The sequence below is a fragment of the Etheostoma cragini genome, chromosome 7 (assembly GCF_013103735.1).
Source record: "Etheostoma cragini isolate CJK2018 chromosome 7, CSU_Ecrag_1.0, whole genome shotgun sequence".
Taxonomy (NCBI): domain Eukaryota; kingdom Metazoa; phylum Chordata; class Actinopteri; order Perciformes; family Percidae; genus Etheostoma; species Etheostoma cragini.
The window spans coordinates 8,066,456-8,081,898 of record NC_048413.1 but is presented as its reverse complement, the minus strand read 5'-3'; the positions used below and the strand labels follow the sequence as shown (position 1 = coordinate 8,081,898).

Sequence of the window (15,443 nt, the reverse complement as noted above, 5' to 3'; positions counted from 1 at the left end):
CTCATTTTATGACAGAACAACAAAAAATGAAAATACAGGAAGCACCTTGTGTTGTCAGCATCTTTAAAATACAGACATACTGTATAGACAGACCTACCAGACCATAGCGGCCGTAGTTTAACAAGCAAAGGACAGTATTGTTGTGGACATACATCTAATTATTATAGTATACAGAACAGTACCAGGATGACTAGGGTGTTGTCTTTTATAACGGCAATAGATATAAAATCACAACTGGTCAACGACTGGTCACACGTAAAGGACGTGTGTACAGTATCTGACAGATTGTCCATGACAGTCCATGTTCCAGCCTTAGGAGTCAGAACTGCGCCTTCGCTCATTGATCCAGTCCCCAGGGTTGACGTCCATCTGCAGCATCTTCATCACCCACTTGTCCCTCCGAGCTCCATCAATAAACTCATCCAGCGAAAGCTCCCCTAAGGGACAAGGGACAGCCATTATTTCACTCTGCATTTCTCCCTTCCTTAAATTCACTAATTTGATGAGGAGAGGATCATTGTTCAACTGAGTCAAAATTTCCCCGTTTAATATGCACAAGCAACAACGGACACATTTTTACATAAACTACCCACAACGCCATTACAGAAGCCTGACACAGACCTTTTGAATCATTCATGAAGCATTTTGAGCTGTCAGAAAACTGACTGGCCGACACTCACCATCTCCATTTTCATCCACCAGCTCAAATATCCGGTCAACCACTTGGTCTGGGGTCAGCAGAAGGCAATCTTTATCCAGCTCTCCATGGCAGGCTTTCTTCATTCGATAAATAGACTGAGAGTGACAGGAAAGTAAGTTATGTTAATGGCTCTTGCACTGACTACATGCTTTATCTTAAAATATTCTTTAAAAAGCTTTAACAGATCAATAGTTGTATAAATATTACCTCTACAATTTCAAGAAGCTCTGTTTTATCAATGCATCCACTTCCATCTTTATCATACATTTTGAATGTCCATTTAAGCTTATGTTCCAGTTTACCCCTCAGGACCAGGTTCAAGGCTGCCACATACTCCAAAAAATCAATAGTGTTGTCCTGTGCACATGAAGAGTCAACGTTAAAATGTTAAGAAAATGTTTCTTTACTTTGACAGGAAAAAAAACATTCTGTACTGCAACATACTTGATACAATATAAAGAGTCTTCCCACTAGAAACAGCAATTAAATGAAAATTTAGGGCTCCAACCAATGATTAAATCTTTTTTTGTTTATGTGAAGATTATTTTCTCAATTAATTCTTTCGACTTCAACCTGCCAGAAAATATCCATTGTGATTTCCCAAGGCCAAAAGTTGCTAATTTCAATTACTTGTTTTGCCTGATATTCAGATTAAGATGTTTAGTGTACTTTCATAGAGGACTATGGAAATCAGCAAATATTCACATTTCAGAAGATAACTGTACATTTATGCCTTCCAACTATCATAATCGTTCTTCAAAATGAATGAAAATGTTTCATTTTCCGTCAAGTGACTAAGTAATGACCTTAGTGTTTCAGCTCTAAACAATGAGCATTAACAGCAATCGTCACAAATCCTTCCAATCAACAAATATTCACCATTACTGTGGCAAATGTAGCGTCAATACCAAAATGAGACACAGGCCTACAGCGACCTGTATGTACAAGGCTCACACTTCCACAACACAGAAGTTTGTACTTACGCCGTTCTTGTCAAAGGCTCGAAACATGTTTTCAATGTAATCTCCGGCCGCTTTGTTATCAGCAACACCAAAAAATCCCTTGAACTCATGCATAAAGAGAGTTCCACTCGGGCACTCCACTACAAACTTTTTGTACCATTCCTGCAGTTCTGCCACATTGATTTCCTTGTCTGGGTCACTGTCCTCGCTTAGGCGCTGACCCATTGTGGAATTATTTTCCTCAACTCCCTAAGAACTGAAATTATTTCTTACACTACATGAATCTGTTTGAGCCGAGTAAGCTTTCCTCTACATTACAGAATCCACAAATTTGAGTCCTCCGTTATCGAGCCAATTACTGCGACAAACTGTGAAAATCAGCAAAGATCAAATTGATTGAAATGACATGGAGATCCATACAAAATGAATTGTTATCGGATTCTCTATTGTGGCAAATCCCGTCTTAGAGTCAGACCCAGACATAGGCTATTATGGACCACATGATGAGGGATTAGTAATGGATACTTGTCAAAATCAATTAGTTCACAAAAAGATCTTGAGAGGATGTTCTTGTAGCCTGGCTTCTACCTATCGTGGAAAGTACATCGGTTAGCTTCGTAGAAACACACTTTCTAATAATAGGTTTTTAAGAACCTCTATGCTATAATGGACCTTGTATCACCAGTGTAATTAGGATAGGCCTATTGTATAAATAAAGTTTTGCTTTTTGTTTGCATGGTATGACTCAACTGACTTATGTGTGTGTAATGGGTAAACCGTGCTAAGGTAAACTCAGGATTAAGGTCATTGTCATATGATGCCAAATGGGAAGCGTCCCAATTTTACACATCAGTCAGTTTACAATCAGAGGGTCTAATGAAAAGATGCTAGTGGATTATGGGAAATGTAGGAGTCAGCCTTTCCGGACGAGCTTGACCTACTTTTAGCTAGTAAAAATCAGGATAGCTCAGGCGCTCCGGATACCTCAGATGGTAGAGCAGGCGCCCGTACACTGTATAGAGGTTTACTCCTCAACGCAGTGGGCCTGGGTACGACTCCGATCTGCAGCCCTTTGCTGCATGTCATTCCCCCCTCTCTTTCCCCTTTCATTTCTTCAGCTGTCCTGTCAATGAAGACCTAAAAATGCCACAAAAAAAATCTTAAAAATAAAACAACTTTAATCTGTCTCTGGTGAATCTCCAAACTTCATGGTAGCGGAATGATAAAGCGCTGATGTACACCTTTAAGTAATCTTTCCCGGTACCAGTCTGATGACTCACACAGGCTGTGTTTAGTTATCCCACACAGCTCTGACTTTCAGAAGCCATGTTATTTACTGCTCCCCTGATTACTGTTTACATGTCTTCTTCAGTCTCACTAAAGCCTATAATAAGTGTGTTGTAGCTAAATTCTCTAATGACCAACATTACAACTTAGGCGTGAAGCGAAAATATATTTAGGAAATGGGTGGAAACATCTTTTGGCCTTCTTTGAGTATTGGGCAGTTGAGTAGTTCATACTGTTAGTGTTAACAGTTGCCATTTTCTGCAAACAAAAGCTTGACCTGGCCCAACACCTCGCTATGCAGACGACAGGGATAGTGATAATCATAGCTTAGCAATCCCAAGGCCACCTGAGGTGTTACTGGATGGTGTTCTCACATGATTACAATTATTCACAGCATCTGTTCTCATACAAGAGATATTTAAAGTTCAACCCATATTTTCCTTCATCCAATCACGCTACATAAGTTGTACTCCTGTACCCGGTACGGGTCTACGTAAGACCCACCCTTTCTATAACCCATAACTGGTACATTAACATGTACTTTCTATATTGTTTTGGCTTATAGAATAACTAGCTAATGTTTAAAAGTGACTTGTACTAGAGCTAAATGCTCACATCAGCATGCTAACATGCTCACCGTGATTATGGTAACATGTTAATGCTCAGAAGATTTAATTGGACCATGTTCAGACCTTGTTGAATGGGTTAGCATTAAGATTAAGTTCAGCACAGGCGGATGGCAATGTTGTGAATTTTAAAAAAAGAACGAAATTTGGACCCGATGTTGGCAGATGCTGGCTTGCTTTCCATTCCCCACACCAGAGTCTGTACCTTCAGAGACAGAGCCTTTAGTGTTGCAGCCCATTTCTTTTGGAACATCCTCCCTGCAGATGTCTGAAATGCTACATCCCTGGACATTTAAAAAAAAAAAAAATCTGAAACACCACCTGTTTACTTCAGCCTGCCACCACCTTCAGCTTAGCTACAGTAGTTACGTAAAGTGTCCTTTGGTTTTATTTTCATAAATAAGTTATTATGATGTTGGTATGTTAATGTGAAGGTTATGGTGTACAATTGGAATGCTAGCATGTTAGGCCAGTGGAAGACAGATATTGGGTTTGAGGTGTCATAAACTTTTGTGCGTCGTGTAGTGCCTTGTGTAGCTATTTAATCGGTGACCCCTCAAGGTGTGGCTAAAAGGTAATCCCCATAATTCAGTCGGTGCCCCCCCCGCTGTTCTGCAGAAATAGTAAAACATAACTGGATTTGCATTAATAAACAACTCCCTTAATATTAACTGAGCATGCTACACTTTAAATGTTTAGTATTTATTGCTTTCCATGACTACTATGATACAAGCTCAGGCATTCAACTTCCAGCGATAATCAGTTTTACCAAAGCAGTTGACATGTATTACAAGTCTACGAAAATGTATAGATGCATACTGTAAAAATCCAAGCTATCAAAAGGGAAATTTGTACAACTAATGAATAACAAGTGTAAAAGTATATTGTGTTCTTATGACAGATGCAGAAATGGCTTCCCTTAAGCCAAAACCCAATATTCTATCAAACCAAACTAATTACTACTGGCAAATTGTGTGTTTATATTGGCTTCATACAGTGACAAAGCAAAACTTTGAAATGTTTCACATTCAAGCAAACAAGTGCAATTCAATTTTAATAAGAAATACATTTCTATGATATGTGCATTATGGAAAAAGCACACGTTTGTGAAGTGTTGCTTCACATTCTAAATCGCATGTGTTCTGATTCAACACAGGCAAGACATTTTCCTCAGAAAAATAGTCAAAACAACTATGCTTAGGCTAAAACACAACTTAAACTGTCAAATGTAACATTTTGGAAATGCATGACATAACTTCAGAATAATGAAATTACTATACATCAGTTATCAGGGTTAAGTTAGAACGCTCATATAAAAATCAGGGAAAAAAAGATTAGAAAATTGTTTAGCCAACAGTAAAAAAAGAAGAGTCTCCATAATATTTGAATTGTTTCCTTCCAGTTTAAAGACCAGGTGATGTGTGGACTTGAGTATTTGAAATTGAAGAAGACAAACAGATCCCTCTGTGTAGAATCTCAAGGTTCACATTGGTCCTGGTCCACAGTGCTACGGATATACCCCTTAGTGTGGTATTATACAGTGTAAAAATAAGTCAGTTGGCAGGCTGGGTTTCAATTTAGTCATGTTCCCCAGTCTCTATTCCAGTCTTTGCGTTGTTTGAACTGTCAGCGTTGCCCTCTGTTGACAAGTCAGGTGAATTACCGGTACTAGAAGAGGGCACCTGCTTGTTGCTGGCTAGGCCTTCTCCATCACTACTGCTGCTACTACTACTACTAGTACTACTACTACTACTACTACTGCTGCTGCTGCTGCTGCTGCTGCTGCTGCTGCTGCTTATCTCCCCATGTTCCTGCTCAAAGCTTGTACCCTTTTCTGATGGAGCAGGTTGCTCAGGGTGATCCACAGTGCTGTCCTTCTCCAGACTGTGAACATCCCCCCTCTCAGGTGAGTCTTCTTCACTTTCAGAAGATTCTAGCTGTGCGCTGCTGGGCTCTAAGGACCAAAGTGGACAACATTAAGGATGAAACCAATGATTATTTTCATTTTCAATCAATCACCAAGTTGTTTATAAATGGTCAGAAAATAGTGTAAAATGCCCATCACAAATTCCAAAAGCCCAAGGTGACTGTTGTGTTTTGTCCAACCAACAGTCCGACCTTTTCAGTTTACTTTCATAGAAGACCGAGAAAGACCAAGTAACGTTTTGGGGCAACAGAAAGTGCTCCGAGTTTAAGGATGACATGTAATCTCTGCCGAGGTCGCTTATGGATATCAGTGACGTGTGGATCAAAACTGAGATTATTCTCTAAAGTGAGTCCAAGGAATTTGAATTTGTTGACCTGTTCTACTATCCTATGAATGGGGAAAGTACAATCCAGTGTTTGATGGAGGTAGTTATCATTTAGTCTTTTTTTATTCCATGCATTCTTCTTCCTGGCCCCTAATGAAAGGAAGTTTTTCCTCGGCACTGTCGCACTGTTGCTTGCTCTGGAGGAAACTACTAGAACTGTAGGGTCCATGGGGATTCTGGAGTGTGGTCTAGACCTACTCTATCTGTAAAGTGTCTTGAGATAACTCTTGTTGTGATTTCATACTATAAATAAAATTGAATTGAATTAATGCATACCTTACCCACAATACAACCTAACCGCAAAAATACTCTCTATTTCTAATATCCACATATTAATGTTAAGACTCCCTCAAATTCACTTTGTGATAACAATAGCAGCCAAGAGATCTGCACTAGAAAGATCTATTTTATTTCTTTTGGATTGCCGTGCAGATAGTTGGAAAAGGTTCACCTAAGCTATGCTATAACTGCCATACATGTTATTTAACATGTTTTATTTATTTAATCAATTTATAAATATTGAGTGTTGATGTTAATTAGGGATTAAAGTTAATTTTGCGTTGCACACGGACATTTGAAGGTGCAACAGAAGAAACATACACACACACATGGGGTTATTCTGTGTGTAGAGGACAAGAGTTACTCGTGTTTTAAGCAAAGAAGTAAAGATGTTTTTCATTTTTGAATTCAAACCAGGTATTTTAAAATGAACTCATTCCCTCTTGATTACTGTGTGTTACGTTTGTATTTCTTTAGTGTATTTGTATTTACCTTTTAGCTTATAGTATAGTGTATGTGATAGTGTCTATCTTTTACACTGTCATACTATAGTTTGACGGTGGATTGCCAATGACGGTGGATGTGATAGCGGCGAAAAAGGATGACAAGTGTTACAAATCCATCAGTAACCAGAAGCATTATGTTGTTTATTTCCTGGAGGGAGTAATCTAGCCTGCCCAGCCCTCCATCTACAGAGATACCACAAATACCTAGTGTTGTTTTTGAAAGAGTTATAAAACTTATAATATACATACGTCAGCCTAAGTGAACACTTACCATGATCCTCTGAAATAGTAGGTGTGTCACTAGATGTTCCACTTTTGTGCTCTTGACCACAGGATTCTTCTGAAGACTCTGGTTCTTCCGACGAGCTCTCTGACTCTTTACAACAAGACGACTTGTTTTCTTCACTTTCTCTTTCATCCTCTTCTTTTTCATCAAACTTGAGTCTCTTGACCTCATGTTTACGAGCATCAGCATCCTCCTCCTCTTCCTCCTCGAGGTGCTTGTTCTTTATCCCACTATTAGGTGTAATTTTACCCTCTGATGGTGAGGAGTCACTGCAGCAATGACAGAAGCACAGGGGATCAGGTTATTAAATGATATACCATTAAAGTAGCACATATATAGTCCTTTTAAAGATGGGATCTTTGGAAGATCTCCTTGTGGATTGAATTTGAAATCTTGACAGATATTAGTGTCTACTTATTTTACTTACCTGATATGGTGCTCCTCCTCTGTGGTTGGCTCTGGCTGTTTACCGATGGCACAGTCAGGCAGCCCGTTGGTGGAAAGCGAAGCCAACAATGACAATTTTGGTCTGGTGAGCGGTTTTGGTGTGTCTGGTCCATTTACATTTCGACTGCATAAAAAAAAAAAAGGCCCTTTCTTATGCAAGTCATCACACAATGGCAAATCAGCAGAACTACTAAGACCACAACTGACAGGAAATATAACTTTTTTTTGTCATCGCAATATCAACTGGTGCAATAAACACATTGCAAAAGGCTGCAACACATTGCCAAAGACACTCCGAGATGTGTGTTAGTTGAAAGAAATTATCAGCAGAAAACTGAACTTCAAAATAACTCACTTTTTTTTAGTGGTGCCAATTTTATATTCAATTCAATGTTCAATTTGTTCAATAAAAGAAGATTGTATATGATTTCCTTTCATTTATTTTAAATTTAATTTGTTGTATTTTAGCAGAACACTGAAAGTAGCAGAAATGCAGAACAGAGAACACTTTAATAAGATTATTTATTGCAAGTAATATCATTATTGCGGTATTCAACAACGTTATCGCATATTTTCCTCATATCGTGCAGCCCTACTTACTTTAGCCTTATTGGATTTTGGGATATTTGACTTTAAACTAATTAAACTTTCCACTTTGTTGGTGTATGAGGCAAATTTTGAATTGTGGAAGTCAATAATTTACAAGAATGTGGCTCCCACCTGTCTGAATATAGAGAAGAGTTACCAGGAAACATCACGCCATTCATTCTGTTTACACTGGATGCCCCATTTTTCCTTCAAAAAAAGTAGAAATGCACAAAAACAATTGGCTGTTAATTGTAACTCTGTATTTAAGTGTGACTTAAATAAGAAAATTCAAGGGAGCGGTCAGTGTGCATCAAAAGCAGCCACACAGAAATACTGCAGCCAGCAGAGAAGGGGGAGCAAAAGCTTAACAACTAATGTACTTACTCTGATGTGGGGTACACACAGCTGACCACCATTACATTCTGCAATACAGAAACAATATATATTAGAATTCAATTTAAAGCCATGGAAAGAATGCTTAAAACAATATTCAACAATAGTGTTTATCATGAGTGAAAAGATTTAACATTTGTTTGTAGACTTTGACATGGAGCAGTGCAGTGCTCACCTTCTCTAAACCCATGAGAAATTTCTCTGTTCCTGTATAGTTGCGCTTGGGATCTGTAAGGAGTTCACATAGACGCTGGATGGTGAATGGGATTCTGGAAAAGTTGGCAAGAGATATATTTAGGATTAGTCACACATAGCCCTTTCACAGCCATATGTTTTTCGTGAGAGGTCACATGCCAAATATTAAGTCAGTAACCCTAACTGAACATGTCACTGAACTGCTACATTATTTAGTTTTGTTTGGGGTTGTTTGCAGTATGTTATCAGCTGTACTCACCCATTGTAACCATCCACTATTTTTAAGATCCTTGTCTTCATTTCTTCAAAGGGAATATAATCTACATTAGGATTATGTGGTGCTCTCTGTTCTGGTGTTGAAGCGTGGAAATCATCCATGACTTTTTCCAGCTTAAACACAAAGTATGTTTTGAACTGTGACCAAGAGATCCTGGAAGACATTGGAAATGCAACTTTGCATGTCACAAAAGAATTTAAAAAAAGTCACAAAACACATTTTTACTAAAGGACTGACAAGAGAAACGGTTCACCATATAGGCTTTATATACAGTTAAATTGAGGTCTTAATTGCTGTGTGTGAAGATTTGTAGAACTTGTAATGATTTGTGTGAGCCCTTTAGACTACTCACATTGGCTGTCCAGTCTTGGCAACATGACACAGGAATTGCTCTAGTTCTGGACAGGTCTCTTTCTTGCCTTTCTTCTCAAAATCTGTAAATGCCCACATGAAAAGGAGAAACAATTAGTTTAATATAATCCAAACTGAACCAAACAATGTTTGTACCTACATTTACCTTAATCTAACGTTTAAGGGTTTCAAAACAAACAAGAAGCATACAACCATTAGGGAATATTCTGGAAATTATTCTGGAAAGTTGTTAGTTTCAATTTAGGCTAACATTACTCCTGTCACATGAAGTGTACCCTGGCAATGATCAAATGATTGTAAAATGTCAATTATACGCTGTTTCAAGTAGAAATATGCTCAACAGGAAATAAAACAAGTTAAACACCACGTCATAAAATCGCCAAACACCACTGTCAGTGAACTAGCTAGCTAACTAGAAAGTTTTTGTAAAAGTTAGGATATTAGCATTTTTCTTGTGATGCTAACGTTACCCAGCTAGCGTTAGCTGATTACAGTATCAGTAACGTTACAGGAATAAATGTGTCTAACGTATAGCTACAATGGCAAACTTCTTTCTTGAAGAAGAAAACACTGAACAAGCTAGGACAGGTCAGATTGTCACTAAGTGCCTCGTCTTAACGCGTACGTTAACTTTAATCGTTTTTTGTATCCTAGCTAGCTAAGTTACGGTAAGGCATGTAACGTTAGCATTGTTAGCTAACATTACAGATTTTTACCGGGGGCGTCAAAACAAACGTCAAAATAATTTACTCATAACGAGCCACTTATTTTAATAACAGTAAATATTGCCTTGAAACGCTTCCAATAACGCGTCGATATCCATAGCTGTGTCCATTCACAGGCAGGAAATCTTACTTGCTAGTTAGCAGTAGCATGTAGCTAGCAACCAGCAGCCCAACAAAGCTGGTGGCAGTGAAGACTGCGCATGTCTAAAGTTACGTATTTGCAAAAGATGCGTCCCCGTCCGTAGAAATATGTTCAAGTTCAACCTGAAATTAACAAAGCATTTGCATGCCCTCGTGGTGGCAACGCTTTTATTTATAGTTAAAGTATGTGCAGACTTTAGTGGCAGAAACTCCTGAATCGCTCTGCTGCGCTGTAGATGCCGCAAGCAGCCAGCGGGCGTCACCGTTTGTTGTGACGGCGCAAGCCGGTCAAGCGACCAATGAGTCAGCAGCTGATCGGGGTTACTTTTACCTAACGAACCCTATATATAACGACAGCAGCCCTGGTGAAAACATCTGCACAAGAGACCTGCTAGTTTTTTACGAAGTCGTTCGTTTTTTAGAGCTCAAAATGGCACTTCCAGTAGCTACATTACAACTGAGCACATCATCCAGCCCGGGTCTGCTGGAGCACAACATTCACATCAGCGACATAGATTTGGAAGGGATTTCAAGTGACAATGAAAACGACGACACTCTGCCTTTACATTCTCCGTGGACTTTCTGGCTTGATAGGTAACGTTTATACACGTTATATACCTTGTTTTTAACCCTGCGTATTATGAATCTAGTGTCAAGTAGGTGAACTCCTTGTAGGTGACCTGAGAACAAAGAAGGGAGAAGACAAATGTATCAGGCCTGTTCTAAAACAGCTTTTGAAACCCAGATAACCTTTTTAACAGCGACATGGGGATGGCCTGTCTCAATAAATCACTTCATAATAAATGACAACAAACAATGGTGTTGATGCAGCTTTTCTGCCAACCTGTTTTCTCTCCGACCTATATATAGCCTAGTCATTCAATCGGAACGATCTTAAAATAAACAAAAGGGCGTGATTCATGATTTAGCCTACTGGCTAAGATACAGACAAGGTCAGTTTGAGTTCATCATAAACCTTTATACTTGTAATTTTATGAGCATGGCTTTTATTGTTAACAAATGTGTCACTACTAATGTGTCTGGCGCCATTGTTTACTGAAGTATGCTTTTTTTCTGTTTCATTAAAACTTAAGCAGCACACATTTTTTCCATTGCTTAATGCAGAGTTCACAATTTAGAATGTGTACGTTTTTATCTCGGAGTGATTTCAGAATTAATATTAAGCAATCCCAACAGAGTGTGTACAAATCAGAGGGTGCTATGTTCAAATGGGGTCACTGTTGTTTACTGTTTACTGGCTTATTTGTCATATGATCACCACCCCCCCCCCCCCACCCCCCCAAACCTGTCTGCTCAGAGGGCAGCCTACTGAAACATGTCTGAGTAATAAATGTATTTATAACAAGTTAGAGGACCTAAAATCTTAACATGCTTGTAATTTGGAAATACATTTTTAAATTAAATGTATGTATCTGTTTTTTCGTCAGATCTCTACCAGGAACGACAGCAGCTGAATGTGAGTCAAATTTGAAGAAAATCTACACCGTGGAGACGGTCCAGGTAAGATGCTTTATAAGCACAGTTCCAGCAGGCTCACTGTTGGTACATTCTGCCCCACTGGGAGAGGACGTGATGACACATTTCACTTGCAAAAGTTTCCTCTCTGACACTCCTATCAAGATGATTTGCTGATTCCCAGCCACACTTGAACACCCACACGTACGGAGAAACAGAATGCTTCGCGCGTCTTGTGTGATGTGTTTTTACTCAAAGTAAACAGTATGCAGGACATACATACAGGTTAAACCACATCAACAGCTCTCAGGTTAAATAGCCTCACACATTTCTTCCATGATCTGCCACCACTGATGTGTGTCATTGTGTGCTCTAACTTCTAAATACAGAATTTAGAGTTTAGCTAATGACCATGTGTCAAAACGAGTTTGTCAGCATGGAAACACCTGTTAATTAACATGTTAATTTGTATAATTACTGAATTACTGACCTAATTAGCATGGCAGATTATTTTTAATATATCATTTATTGTAATTATGGCAGAATTTTAAATAGGTCTCATACCACTTTATGAATCACCAACCACAACTATGTTAGATAATAATAAGATTACAGTTAAGTTAAAGTTTAATAACAAGCAAAAAATTGTCTTCTTTTATGTGTGTGGTCAGGAGCAATGAGGAAAAGACCTTTGGTAGAAATTTTCACATCGTAACAAATGTGAAATATTAACAAAGCCAGCTATCTGCACTCCCTGTGCCAGTAAATGGTTCACTAAAATAACCTGTTCCCTCTCTTCACCTTGACACTGGAGTAGAACTTTTGGAGAGTTTACAACAACATACCCGGTGTCTCCAGCTTGCCATTGAGATGTAGCTATCATCTGATGAGAGGAGAAAGAAAACCACTCTGGTAAATTGAAATTTAAGTTCAATGCATGGATGTGTTTGTAGTATTTGAAGCTGAATTGGTTAGTGTAACGTTGCATGCTGGTTTGAATCCAGGGAAGAAGAAAGCAACGCTAAAGGTGGCGTTTGGAAGATGAAAGTACCCAAAGAATGCACTGTAAGTGACTTAATTAATGCAGATATGTTATGTACAATTTTCTTCTCATGTATTTAATATTAAACAAATTTGTCTTAAAATTTACAGTCTGTTGTCTGGAAGGAGTTGCTATTGGCTACTATCGGAGAACAGTTCAGTGATTTTTGTGCCTCAGGTACATTTTCTTTTTTTATTGAGTTATACCAAAAAATGCAGGGGCTTTACACTAGGTCTTGAAATGAATAACAGCAATTTATGAATCTGAAATTGATTAAACACATTTTCTGGCGCTGTTCTTGCAGACGATGAAGTAGTCGGGGTCAGCGTCAGTGTAAGAGACAGAGAAGATGTGTTCCAGGTCTGGAATGGAAACGCTTCTTGTGCTAACGAGTCCAACATCTTAGGAAGAATTGATGAGCTCCTTCCACAAATACCTTTTAAAGCTGTGTTTTACAAACGTGAGTATTTTCATGGAATATTAACCAGAACATAATGTTGTTGTTTTTTCAAATATATTAACAATGATACCATCAAATGTGAGTAAATGTTCTTTCTGCTAATATTTCAGCACATGAGGAGCACCACGCTTTTGAAGGAGGGCGAAGACATTAGCACATATTGCACAGCAGGAGTCTTGAGATATACATGTTTTTTCGCTTTTGAACATGTTTTGGGTTACATTTGGGCACATTTTGAAACAATTGAGTTCATAGTTTCTTAATGTATCATCTTAAAGCTAGGGTAGGCTTTTTTTGTGTGTTGTTAAATACAAAGTAATAACCTTTCAGCATATTGTAATTCAAGTGGTTTGAGAGAAAACCAGACTTCTGCACCTCCTCTTGCCTCTGTTTTCAGGCTTTCGAAAATCTTGCCTGTGATGGGAGAATGTGGCCAATCACAGGTCTTTTCAGATAAAGGGCATTCCTATTGGCTGGTTTACAAAAGTAGATGCGCGTGTACGTTCCTTTAGATGGTGAAAGCCTGATTCACTGCTGGATAATCCTGCAGAGAAAGTTGCTGTTACAGCATTGGCAGCAACTGCCTACGGTGCAAAGCAACCCAAAAAAACAGAAGACAGACTATAAAGGCAATAAAACACGCGTCAATATTGGCGAAGCATTTCAGAGATGGAGAGAACATGTTGCTAATAGTTTAGCCTTCTGCTAACAGCTATATAACGACATCAGGATCACAATAACAATGGGGATGATATGTCAGCGCTTGTATGGTGGGAGGGGCTTAAGCGTCCGGTATACTGGCCTCACCCATAGACTGTTTATTAGTAGTCTAAGGCCGCACCTGAGTTTGCATGCGCCAATGTATCGTCAAAAGGACGTAGATCTCGCTGGCCCGCCAGGATTTGAATTGGGAGAGCAGAGGGCGCGCGCCACTCTGTTTTTTTCATCAGCGCACAACAAAGCGGAAACAGGACGCATGGACGAGTTTGCGGACAACCGGATGCCAGGACTCTCAGACTGACTACATGTGAACTTACTGGGTTAAGATGAGTTCTTTTATGTTGAATGAAATTAGGAAGTAGGCCATTGAATCAAATTGAAGCCTTGATGGAAATGCTGCCAGTTCTGCTATTGTTTACCTTTTTCTTCTTCTTCTAGATTGTAGAAATAGCATATATATTGAAAGAATATAAGTCGGAAGTCTTCATTTATTAATGCCACCTCTGTTCAAGAGAAGTCTGCAACAAGTGCCGCAACCACCACGCGCGAATATAAATCATCCCAGCGCTCTCATTACATCACATTGGCAAATGCCAGCTCGGCTGCGACTACTGTAAAGAGGGAGAGCTGCAGAAGGAGGGATGCACCGGCTTTAATTACATTAAATGTAGCCCATGTATTATGATTCTCAATCAATCGAATTTCCCAATCTTCTGAGCATATTCATAATATTTAATACGTTTTTATTTTAGTCGAAAACTAAAAACCCTTTTTGGTTTGATTTTATCTGTGCCAGTGTTTATGTGTTTTTATACTTCCAAATTTTTGCAAATCCATAACCAAAAGAGCAGATAATGTATACTGTATGTCCGGTTCATTTAAATGTATTATAGCATATTGTGTGCAGTTTGCTGACACAGCTAGGTCTTGGATTTAAATCTCATTTTTATATCTGAGAGGAGCCCTAGTTTCCCAAAGCAACCCTTTATCTTAACAATGCATTGCAAAGCTTTTCTAGGGAGCTCTTTTCTCAGTTGTGTATGTTACAGCTAAATATTGTTGCCTAACATAAATCTTTAGAGCAGAAAATTGCACATTCTTTTTTAATTTTCTTTTTTAGGATATTAGCGGATTGTGAAAGGAAATATGTTCTTGTTACTATAAATTACCTCACCGCACAAATCATCATAGGTAGATGCTGAGGAATATATGCAATCATTTCTATTCTGTAGAATTTGAAGTCAATTTGCAGTGTTATGGTTGTCATTTTAAGCATCTGTCCTAAATCAAGCACTTTGTGTGTGTGTGTGTGTGTGTGTGTGTGTGTACTTTGGTTTTGTGCAACCTTTTCTGATTTGGGTAAACCTGTTTTTGTTTTCTTATTTTTCTGCTTTTAATAGTAACTTTAGATGTGTAGATGATAACAGTGAAACAATGTTTTTTTATGTACTCATATGACCTGTGTAAAATGGAATTTGTGAAGCCTACTCTTTGTAGATACTAGTGGCCCCCGGATAAAGCCTAAACACAACACATGACACCAGAAGATGTAGATCTAAATCTCCCTTTCCTTGAGCGACTGCAACGGGCCTTTTTTAGTTTATTTGCACAAATCGTGGGTGTTTGGTGTTTGGTGAAGTGATGCAACC

General features: G+C 38.7%; 3 protein-coding genes across 7 annotated transcripts; 1 reads left to right on the top strand and 2 right to left on the bottom strand.

Moving 5' to 3' along the window:
* Positions 1-38: 38 nt before the first annotated feature.
* Positions 39-2,155, bottom strand: guca1b (guanylate cyclase activator 1B). The gene is made up of 4 exons (XM_034877555.1): positions 1,684-2,155; positions 908-1,057; positions 681-795; positions 39-437 (listed from the first exon to the last, which is right to left on the bottom strand). Exons 1-4 carry the CDS (start codon positions 1,885-1,887, stop codon positions 313-315), a joined length of 594 nt encoding a protein of 197 aa, XP_034733446.1. The 5' UTR covers positions 1,888-2,155; the 3' UTR covers positions 39-312.
* Positions 2,156-4,266: 2,111 nt separating this feature from the next.
* Positions 4,267-10,266, bottom strand: LOC117948083 (serine/threonine-protein phosphatase 4 regulatory subunit 2-A-like). 4 transcript variants are annotated; one of them, XM_034877543.1, is made up of 10 exons: positions 10,020-10,266; positions 9,211-9,292; positions 8,841-9,011; positions 8,562-8,655; positions 8,378-8,415; positions 8,126-8,200; positions 7,386-7,529; positions 6,944-7,227; positions 5,352-5,529; positions 4,267-5,312 (listed from the first exon to the last, which is right to left on the bottom strand). In XM_034877543.1, the coding sequence occupies exons 1-10, from the start codon at positions 10,063-10,065 to the stop codon at positions 5,153-5,155; spliced, it is 1,272 nt and encodes a 423-aa protein (XP_034733434.1). In that variant the 5' UTR covers positions 10,066-10,266; the 3' UTR covers positions 4,267-5,152. The 4 variants fall into 4 exon arrangements, with proteins under 4 accessions (XP_034733434.1, XP_034733435.1, XP_034733433.1 ...); XM_034877544.1 differs by having other exon boundaries at positions 4,267-5,320; positions 5,375-5,529; XM_034877542.1 differs by having other exon boundaries at positions 4,267-5,529.
* Positions 10,267-10,442: 176 nt separating this feature from the next.
* Positions 10,443-13,388, top strand: LOC117948086 (eukaryotic translation initiation factor 4E type 3-like). 2 transcript variants are annotated; one of them, XM_034877552.1, is made up of 7 exons: positions 10,443-10,690; positions 11,545-11,617; positions 12,390-12,484; positions 12,577-12,637; positions 12,725-12,791; positions 12,919-13,074; positions 13,185-13,388. In XM_034877552.1, the coding sequence occupies exons 1-7, from the start codon at positions 10,527-10,529 to the stop codon at positions 13,226-13,228; spliced, it is 660 nt and encodes a 219-aa protein (XP_034733443.1). In that variant the 5' UTR covers positions 10,443-10,526; the 3' UTR covers positions 13,229-13,388. The 2 variants fall into 2 exon arrangements, with proteins under 2 accessions (XP_034733443.1, XP_034733445.1); XM_034877554.1 differs by having other exon boundaries at positions 10,521-10,690; positions 12,387-12,484.
* The last annotated feature ends 2,055 nt before the right edge of the window (positions 13,389-15,443 follow it).

Coding starts and splice junctions, on each gene's coding strand:
- guca1b (XM_034877555.1), bottom strand. CDS start 1,887: ATGGGTCAGCGCCTAAGCGAGGACAGTGACCCAGACAAGGAAATCAAT. Junction 796..907: donor AGCTTCTTGAAATTGTAGAG/GTAATATTTATA, acceptor TGTCACTCTCAG/TCTATTTATCGAATGAAGAA. Junction 438..680: donor GGTGGATGAAAATGGAGATG/GTGAGTGTCGGC, acceptor CTTGTCCCTTAG/GGGAGCTTTCGCTGGATGAG.
- LOC117948083 (XM_034877542.1), bottom strand. CDS start 10,065: ATGGACACAGCTATGGATATCGACGCGTTATTGGAAGCGTTTCAAG. Junction 8,656..8,840: donor ATAGTGGATGGTTACAATGG/GTGAGTACAGCT, acceptor CAACTTTTCCAG/AATCCCATTCACCATCCAGC. Junction 7,530..8,125: donor TCTTCTCTATATTCAGACAG/GTGGGAGCCACA, acceptor TTTTTTATGCAG/TCGAAATGTAAATGGACCAG.
- LOC117948086 (XM_034877552.1), top strand. CDS start 10,527: ATGGCACTTCCAGTAGCTACATTACAACTGAGCACATCATCCAGCCCG. Junction 12,485..12,576: donor GGAGAAAGAAAACCACTCTG/GTAAATTGAAAT, acceptor GTTTGAATCCAG/GGAAGAAGAAAGCAACGCTA. Junction 12,638..12,724: donor AAGTACCCAAAGAATGCACT/GTAAGTGACTTA, acceptor TAAAATTTACAG/TCTGTTGTCTGGAAGGAGTT.